Source organism: Gigantopelta aegis, chromosome 6 (genome assembly GCF_016097555.1).
Source record: "Gigantopelta aegis isolate Gae_Host chromosome 6, Gae_host_genome, whole genome shotgun sequence".
Lineage (NCBI taxonomy): Eukaryota > Metazoa > Mollusca > Gastropoda > Neomphalida > Peltospiridae > Gigantopelta > Gigantopelta aegis.
In genome coordinates, this window is record NC_054704.1 from 72,772,917 (window position 1) to 72,783,387 (window position 10,471).

General features: G+C 33.3%; 1 protein-coding gene across 2 annotated transcripts; it reads right to left on the bottom strand.

The window, feature by feature from the left end:
• Window positions 1-1,078: 1,078 nt before the first annotated feature.
• Window positions 1,079-10,435, bottom strand: LOC121374267. 2 transcript variants are annotated; one of them, XM_041501303.1, is made up of 7 exons: window positions 9,253-10,435; window positions 8,311-8,559; window positions 7,432-7,560; window positions 6,436-6,593; window positions 5,405-5,835; window positions 3,109-3,349; window positions 1,079-2,562 (listed from the first exon to the last, which is right to left on the bottom strand). In XM_041501303.1, exons 1-7 carry the CDS (start codon window positions 10,354-10,356, stop codon window positions 2,172-2,174), a joined length of 2,703 nt encoding a protein of 900 aa, XP_041357237.1. In that variant the 5' UTR covers window positions 10,357-10,435; the 3' UTR covers window positions 1,079-2,171. The 2 variants fall into 2 exon arrangements, with proteins under 2 accessions (XP_041357237.1, XP_041357236.1); XM_041501302.1 differs by having other exon boundaries at window positions 3,109-3,352; window positions 9,253-10,434.
• Between the last annotated feature and the right edge of the window lie 36 nt (window positions 10,436-10,471).

The following is a 10,471-nucleotide window of genomic DNA, read 5'->3' on the forward strand; positions in this document are numbered from 1 at the left end:
GACTTCCATGTCCAGGTGACATTTCATCTATAAATAACAATTTAAATATCGACCAATTACACTTCGTCATTTATAGCGTTATTCGAGAGAATACAAATTCTAAAAATATCAGGCGAGACTATTTATGCAATAGGCGAACTTGTTGGTCTATTTCAACATTAAAAAAGAGGGGGGAAAATTGCAGTAATAAACTCTGAATTGTATACTAGTATAAACAGATTCTATGGCTATGGTTGTTTTTTTCGTCTTGAAATTAATTTTATATAAACTTTTATATTGAAATTAGTTTCCAGTATACTTTGTAATTCACCCAAATTATTTCGTATACCTTCGGCATAATCCTGAATGTTTTCAAATTCTTTTCAAATCACTGGCATGATTTTACAAGTAAAATTTTGATTGGTCAAATGAAAGGTCAACTGGACATGAGCTCCAACAGGGTGCTCTTACATCCACCGGTAATAGTAATTAACCAGTGGAGCTAATTTTAATTAGATTGTGCACTGACATACTCTTGAAGAAAACCCACATTTTTTCCCCCATCTTAGTAGCAAGGGTTCTTTTATATGCATTTTTTCATACACAGGACAGCACATATCACAACCGTTGATAAACCAGTCGTGGGGCACTGGATGGAACTGAAAACCCTCATTCAGTGAGTGCTTCACTGACGGTTATATGGCATTGGTCATATGGTTATGGATCACAAAAATGAGAGGAAGCCTGCTGCCATCACTCCATGAAGTACTCCATTTTTATCAGCAGCAAGAAATCTTTTTATATGCACCACTCATAGACAGAAAAGTACATACCACAGCCTTTTTTATTACAATAGTTGTGGAACATTGGCTTGAATGAGAAACACTTTCAAACATTCCAATGGGCTTGCCAACATGGATCGATTAGGCATCAAGCAATCACTTTACCTGTGGGTTACATCTGCCCAAAGAGAGTATGTAAGGCCAACATTAGCTCCCAATCTAAAATTATTTTATAACAGTAAAATTCATGAATATTAGATAAATAATAAATAAATTAATAAACCACTTAAATTAGAGGCAAAAAAATTGCATGGTGTAATAAAATATTTTTATTTTCAAGTCTTATTCTTTACAAGGATAAAAACAGACATAGAGATAAATATTAATCAGATATGTTCAAAGATTATGACTGTAGCATAAAACAGCATAAACATTTTTAATTGCAGGATCACACAACAGTTTATCTACTAAATAACTCAAAAAAATATTTCCCAAAATATACATAAATTTAAAGATTAATTTTATAATAAAATTGTTAACTATAAGGAATATGGTTTAATCTATATTACCAAATCAGTATTCCCAATAATGAGTAAAAAGCGTTATTCCTATTTTAGCTTTCACATAAGCACTTCAATAAAATACCTATGCTAAACAAATGTTCTTCAAAAACGAGGATGAGTTATATGTGACATCATTCTTGATAATTGTTAGCAATACACAGCTGCAGATGGGGAAACTTGCACAAATTAAGTCACTCTTCAAGAGTTAGTGTGGTCCCTTTTCCCATTAAACAAAACTTTTCAGGGTAGCACATTACCTCTGGGTTTGTCTGCATTGATTTATTATTTATAGGCTACTGAATGCCAAACATTTTGTAATTCCAACTCAAAGTGTTTAGATTGGACATTTTATATGCAAAGGCAGGACAGCACATACCACAACTTTTGATATACCAGTCATAGGATGGTTGGAAGGGAAAAAACCCAATGGGTCCATAAGTAGATTTAATTCAATGACCCAAGCATCTCAGGTAAGTGCTCTACCAAATGAACAAGATCCCAAACCCTGTTGACATAATAAAAACTTAATTACAACATATGATTTAAAAATACACAAATGCAAATTAGAAGACATGAACATACATATGGATTTATGTAGGTTAAAAAATTATCATCAATACAAATCGCACATAAGATCAGCTAGATTTTTAAGATATGATTTACAGTAAAGGTTGTTATGTTTAACGACACCACCAGAGCACACTGATTGATTAATTGTGATGTACATGTATTTCAAACAGAGCATTCTGCATGTACTTGTTTGAACAAAGGAATACTACAACAACAACACTAAAAATATACCATCAGTAAAATATTCAAATTGAGAAAATATTCCCAATACACTCAATCACAAATTGTCAACATAAGTGAAACTTTCATCAGTTTTCAGTTCATGCACCAGTAACTGTTTACAAAACTCGTTATATTTCTCCTTTGCCACATATCCCTTTGACTGGTTCTCAAACTTGTTTTGTTGCTCTTTAAACCGGTCTTGAATTTTACTGATTGTATCAACACTTGTGCTCTCTGTGACATCATTTGCTTCTGGATGGATGTCATCATCTACAGATAACAAATCCCGCGCACCAGACATAGCATACTGAATTTCCTCTGTGATACAAGATAGTGAATTCTGGACCACGTTCTGGGTACGGTGTTCATTGCTGGGTAGAATAGTAATGTCATCCGGAAAATGTGAATACAAGTACTGGACCAAAAGGAGAATTTGGCTTTCATCCCTGAAAGAATATCAAATCACAAATATCTTAATAATATTCAGTTTGGTTTACTCATATTTAGCATACTAATAACCTCTAATACACAATATACATGAAATACATGTAGCACACTTGAATACATATTTGAAACTATTCCAATATAGATTTTTAAAAATATTAATTTATACTTTAAAAGATTATATTTTATAGTGACACATTTCTTAAACACCCATGTAGGAGATGACATGTTGTAGATAAATACTGTCTCCAATAAATAAGTTAACTGCCACGCAAGTCCCATAAATATGTTTTAGTTGAAAAAAACAGGTTTTTGAGGATGTGTAAGAAATAGGTTGCTACATTTGTGTTCGTTAGATACTGTTTATCTTATAACTCATTTAAAAATATATTCAACTCGCTTTCGCTTGTTAGATATGCTTGTACACAACTTGTATAGTATTCTCTGTATCACTGCTGAATGTTTTGAACTACCATTTCATCTTCGTAGTATATAAGATTAAATATAACTCAATGAATCACTAACGTTTACCACAAAACTTAACTCACCTAGTTGATACCTGAATAATGACTTCCTTTGATGACTTGACTGTGTGGACTTGAATCCTGAGCAAGTTGAGAACCTCACGATCACAACAGATGTATGACTGTAATTCCTTATGAAAGATGAACCCAGCCTGCTGTGTCAGCAATGACTTCATATTTCCCAGTAAACTGAACGTGGAACAGACTTTAAGAAGGACCGACAGCTGGGCACAATCCATGGCTTCTCTGACAGAATCCCATTTTTCTGCTGAAGGAGAGGAAGGTTTCTTTAATAACACCAAGGTATAATTTAACTACTACTGTCTAGTATCCAATATATGAACATATGTAAGACAAAAATGAAGATATTATTCTGACACTGGCTAGGATTTTGAATTAGGGGGGGGGGGGCACCAATTTTTCTGCTGAAGGACAGGAACATTTCTTTAATAACACCAAGGTATAATTCAACTACTATTGTCTATTGTCCAAACTACAGGGAAAAAAGAAAGAAAGAAATGTTTTATTTAACGACGCACTCAACACATTTTATTTACGGTTATATGGCGTCAGACATATGGTTAAGAACCACACAGATTTAGAGAGGAAACCCGCTGTCGCCACTACATGGGCTACTCTTTCGATTAGCAGCAAGGGATCTTTTATTTGCGTTTCCCACAGACAGGATAGCACAAACCATGGCCTTTTGTTGAACCAGTTATGGATCACTGGTCGGTGCAAGTGGTTTACACCTACCCATTAAGCCTTGCGGAGCACTCACTCAGGGTTTGGAGTCGGTATCTGGATTAAAAATCCCATGCCTCGACTGGGATCCGAACCCAGTACCTACCAGCCTGTAGACCGATGGCCTGCCACGACGCCACCGAACTACAGGGATGTGAGAGGGGCTGGAACAAAAAAGTTTACTGCTCACCTTCTTTCTTCCAAAGTCAAACAAAGGCTTTCAAATAGCATATCCTGGATTGGACAAAACTGGCCAATTACAACGGAGCTGATGAAATCCAGCCAAGGGAATGTACTACGTGCGAATACTACTTGCGATCGCAGGATACTACTTTCGTTTTTTCGTTTTCACATTGTTTTTTGGTTTTTTAATTTTATTTTTTATATACAAAATGGAAAAGCAAATTTCCACATTTCCACGTAGCTCTCACATCCCTGAACATATGAACATATGAACATATGAACATATGAACATATACAAGACAAAAATGAAGATAGACATATTTACCTGATACTGGCTAGGATTTTGTAGGGGGGGGGGGGGGGGGGGAACACCCATATCGGAGGGACCAACCACACTGTCATAGCCATAGGAAAATATATAATATGGTGGTGGAAAAAAAGAAGTGTGATGGGGATGGGGGGTACATTGCCCCCATGCTCCCCGGCTATGCCAATATTACCTGAAACCTAAATAACTAATTTGTTTTTAAACCATGTTAATTAGAATTATATTGTTTGTGACATTTTATTACATTGTTTGTTTATTCTCCTGAAGATATTGATTTTCATACTGACAAAATATAAAATATTTTTATGGTCACTGAATTTTAGAGTGGTTTCAGTGGAAACAATTTTAAAAGTTTTATAGTGAATTATATTAGCAGTTTAATATTTAATGATTTTATTTAGAATTTTTTTTGGGTACCAAAAATATACTGATGGAAAGAAATAAAGGATCACACAGATAGCAACAAGAAATAATGACTGCATCAAAAATCAATTCATATTGTCAGAAGTTGACTGGGAACATATAGGCAACACATTCAACACTACAGACATTTAATCCCACATTACAACATTGTATGAAATACAGACATTACTATGCTAGTAATGAATTACATTTGGTCTACAGTTTGATGTGTTCCCTTATTTCTTTTCATCAGTATATTACTGGGCCTACTAGGTCTTCAGTTAGTAATTCTTTTTCACATACATACATACATACATACATACATACATACATACATACATACATACATACATACATACATACATACATACATACATACACACACACACATACACATACATACATACATACATACATACATTATGAAACTGAGCTTACTTAAATGATGTAATTTGATAAATGCATTAAATCAAAAACCAGCTTCATACCATAAGCACCTATTTTTACAAAATGCACTTGAACATGGAAAACAATATTGTTCTCATCTTACGTGGCAGTTATACCAAACATAAACTTAATAAAATAATCCTTTGTGTACAAAAATTATAAACAATACCTGCTACATTATTACTTGACTACAAAAATGAAAAAAAAAGAAGATACCTGCAACTGTGTCTTTTTTCAAATCTATGGAATATCTGCCGTCAGTGTAGTCGTGGACATTAATCGCCACCTCTCCACAACACACGGAGATTACATCTCCATCACCGGAACCTGGTGTGCACGGCTCTTGTACTTCAACACAGTGCAGAATCACACTGAATGGGATTTCTTTCTCAAAACTGATGACCGGCATGGCTGTACAACATGCAACAGTTGCCGATTTACTACGTTGGATTATTTTCTTATCCCTGCTAGTCAGTGGTAAAGCATTAACATCCAGCTTCAGCCGTTTTGCCATACTGTGAAAAGATTTGACAACAGTCGGAGCAGTGCTTTTATCACCAGACGTCACAGGCCATCGTGACTGTGAGACATATCTGGTCGATCCAGATGACTTGGAAACCAAAGAGAGGACACAGTCTGATATAGGTCTGAAACAAATTGAAAAATTTGTATGAAGAACAGCAAAAAACATTAATAACCTTTTTTATGTCTGTGCTGGAGTGACGTCATGGAATGAGCCTTTTCGTAACATCATAAAAGAATTTTAACTAATGGTTGGTCACATGTCCTCACACTATGCATGGGTTAATATTTGAGCACTGATCACATTAAAAGAATATATTTCTATACTTATAAGTATATATATATATATATATATACAATTTTAGTACATTTACAATAACAAGTCTTCAGTAATAAATGTTTTATTATCCATAAATTATTATTAAATACATTATCAAAATAGTCTGGTAAAACCCTGTACTTAAAGCAATATTAACTGGAACTGTAATAAACTGTGATGATTCGGAGTGCTCAGTATCACATCCCAAACTGAAATCATCATGCTGTAAATGTACTTCTGAAATAATATTGAAAAGTTCCTGAGGAAAAAAAAAAAAAAAATTCAATAACATAACATGTTTATATAATTTTAAAAAGAAAAAAAACATAGCTACTTTTAAGAAAGAGATTTTAAAACACTTATAAATATACTTAATTAAAAAATGATGTTTCATTGTAACATGCACCTCTTTGAATTGTTCACTACTGTGACACCAACAACCCACTTTTCTCCAATAACAAACTGCCAGACTTGCTTCAATTCAATTTGAATTCTACTTGACAATGGACTGGTTTCTGATTTGCTTGACTTCTGACATCCATCAACTAACGTAACCATTGGCACCTCAATAAAAAATAAAATAATCATTATTTAAACAAAAACAGATACTTCTTTTAAGATTAAAGACATAACTCTAGCTACAAACATTAGTTATCTGTAAAGTGAGATGTGAATTAGGTGATACAAAAGTTGAATGGAATGCAATACAATGGCATGATTTGGCATCCATGTTCAGGGATGGAATTAATATGCATAATGTTATTTTACTTTATTCCTTAGTCTAATTATCATCTACATGTAGTGTAAGCATCGGGTACTCGGGTCTGGGTCGAATATGACCCTCGAGTACTCGACTCGTGGAGGCTCAACAGGGGTGCAGAAATGGAAAATATTTCACTAGCCCGCCAGACCAGAACCAACTAAAATGTACTAGCCCAGCAAACTTTCTATTAGTCCGTCAACCTATAGAATATATTATTGTTCAACAATATTATAATATACTCTGTCTTCACTTCAAAATTTTTAAACATTAAGGACGCTTGGTAAGTGATCAACCTCATGTAGCAAACGAAAACAAGACCCAAACCTTGTCTGACAAATCAATAAATGTTGAAATACTCTGGTAAATACTAATTTTTTCACATTTTTAAAATATAAATTTACAAAATTTAAGTGACATCCCGAAAGTGTTTAACAGAACAATTTATTCAGAACACACCGCCAATTCAATGCAAAACAAAATGTGTATATAACAAATTAAATTAGTCAGTCAGAAAAAGACAGATTGCCCATCGGACTGGTAGCTGCATTTTTTAACTCGTCCGTCATAATTTTTACTTGCATTTGGCGACCGGGCGAGTACTTTCTGCAGCCCTGCCCTACTGTGTATGTAACTGTTCACCATTAGGTTTGGACTCCCAGAACTGCCACCTCCAGTACTTCTTTGTTGAAGTCTGCTCCACATTGACTCGACAAAATCTTTTTTCACTAACAGATCATTCTCATCCTCTTGAAGACTGATTTTTGATTTCTAAATAATAAAATCACTTATTAAAATTACTAAAATAAAACGTGTATTTTTGTAAAAGTTTTAGTAATTAGTGTAAATTTGTTATATTTGTTTTAATTAAAATATTTTAGACTTGTTAACATATACTTTTCTTAAAGCCTTTTATAAAATTTATTACATAGCTCAAATAAAAAATATATAGATGTACGGGTAATAGATGTAGAATTATTTTAAAATTCAGGGTTTCTACTTTCCACTCCTAGGACTCACCCTGCCCATTGCCAAATTAGCAAATTTGTATACAAAGTGGCTACAACCGTTAGTCTTTGGCTAGTAAAATGCTCCTTAAATCAACCACATTTTAATAATTTTCCAGAAAATTCTCTATATATCTGAAAGTTGACTAAACCAAAAAATTTGTTCCAGTGTGAGCCCTGCCTAACAAACTACTTCTTGATAGACTTTTAAACATTTCTGAAAAATTAATGTTAATCTACAAAGAAATGATATGAATGCCTTTTATTTCCTGACCTTTAATTCACAAAAAGCTTTGGTACCATTTAAATATTAAAATATTTTAAAAGAAAGAATATGTTTTATTTCTGAAGAAAAAAAACCTTCAAGCTTTTCAGTCAAGCATATATAATAAAACATTAAATATCAATATCATCAAGATCACACAAAATCATTAAAATAAATCTATTTAATTATTCACTTTTCATTCAGTCAAGAGTTACACAAATTTTATAATTGTATACAAAAAAGTGGAACCTGCAAACAACTAGCAAGTGCTTTCACTACAGCGTGAACACTTGATGAAGAGTCTGTGTCGGTGCTTGTACTTGAAGCATCTGTTGCTTCTCTTGTATCTATCTGTGTTGTACCAAAGTCTGTCAACAGCCAGGAGCCAGAACAAGATTGAAAAGACCAATCACTAAACAAGACCAGGAGCTGTTGTGTTCCCAGACGTATAAAATCTCCAGTCAGTATGTATCCTGTACTCGTCCAGTGATGAGAGACCTACAAATAGGTAGTCATAATAAATTGATAAAAATTATATTATCTTAAATCCATTAGTACGATTACCCATAATTTGAGGAATTTCTTTCAAACTTGTCTTAAATATAAAACAATAAAATTATAAGATCATGTCCTAAAAACAAAACTCCTAAAAAATATTTAGTTTGTTTAATGCTGTTCCATTTACACTTGTAAATAATACAAGTAGGTTACAAATTATTTTTGGTTTAAGTGTGCATGTAAGTACATTTGAACAGATGTGGTTTAACACAATCATCTTTCTTGTGTTGAAATACTTGAATAAAATCATGCAGTAAAATACAATAAGCAGAGAGCTAGCTCTGGGTGAGCGAAACATTTTGCCAAATTGTCTATTAAACTTCAAAAATTGCAGAAATTGTCAGTTATTTCCTAAAAAAATTCAATTATTACATGAAATTATTTTGCCATTTGAACTAAAATAAAATTCACCATCTAATTTCAAAATACACAATTAGCGAATTTGGCGAGTGCAAGATCTATCCCTGAATAAGTCTGTACAATATTTTAAGCAGATTTCAGGTATCCATTTTCTATTGTTATTTCGTTGTCATGCATTTCAACAAACAAAAATAAAAGATAACAAAGCTATACAGTTTTAATGTGTACTATACTGGTGAAATCATGCTACTTGTAATTTTATTCAATACTTGCCTTTCTCTTCTGTAAATCCACTGCTAAGCATTCTGTTCCATCCGAAGTCTGCACATTGATTACAGCAAACTGTTCTATACTATTAGTACCAAACAAGCCTGCTATTTCAAATGAAAAATGACTTTGAAAACAAGGATTATCGAGCTGAAAACATCTCTGAATTTGTCCACACTTTAGTTCAAGAAGGTAACCATTTTCTATTAATGCAATTACATGGCTATCAATGGATGTTTGATTTATAGCACTACTTTTGTTTGCACATATAGCTGAAGCTACTGAATGTTTCAATTTACAGGTAATGACTGAGAGAGTTAACAGATTGGCAGAATACATTTCTGGAATTATATCTGAAACACACAATTCCTGATTACACCATTGTCCATCTGTTTTTTCAGTCAACAGGATCAACAAGAATTGTACGCTGACATGATTCTCAAGAAAAATATCACCATCAGATGGTGTGTCATGTTTAGTAACCCTACAGAGAGCAAGATAGCAACCCTGACAAATTCCTTGTGGTTTTCCAGTCCATATCAACTCTTCATTGGTTACATTTTTTAAATGTTTACTAATTTGGAAAGCATGTTTACAGAGTAGAGTTTTGTTGTGAGGTGATGGAACCGCTATGTGTATCAATCCATTCTGTATCCATGTAATTATTAGATTATTCAAAAGTTTTATCTCTTCACAAAGTTGACCATTAACATGAAAATATCGTAATGGTAAAATTTCTTTTTTATGTTCGTCATACTTGATGCCAAAAATGTACAAACGTGATGCTTTAACTCCACCAGCAGATCTGATTTTCACTGTTGCAGTATTACTTTTAATTAAAAGGACAAGTACTGGTAAGATTAACCCCGTGTCAGGCTCTACACAAGTTTTAAAATGCACAATCTGTGTTTCACAATCTGGTTTTAACTGCAGGTGTAAAGATTCCGAATCATGATCCACAATCTCTCTTGAAGTTTGTGACATTCGATAAACACCGACATTTATGGACGAATTATCGCCCACGGACGCAACAAAAATTAATCCATGTACAGCACATGGAAAATGTTTGAATCTAGACATAATTCCATAATTTACTCTAAGTATAATCATTCAAGTAGGAAGATATGTTCATGACTATATCTGTGAGAGTAGTAAAACGTAAAAATTCAGCCATTTTGGAAATTCCGCCAAATATTGACCAATGAAAATATTCATAGGGATTTCC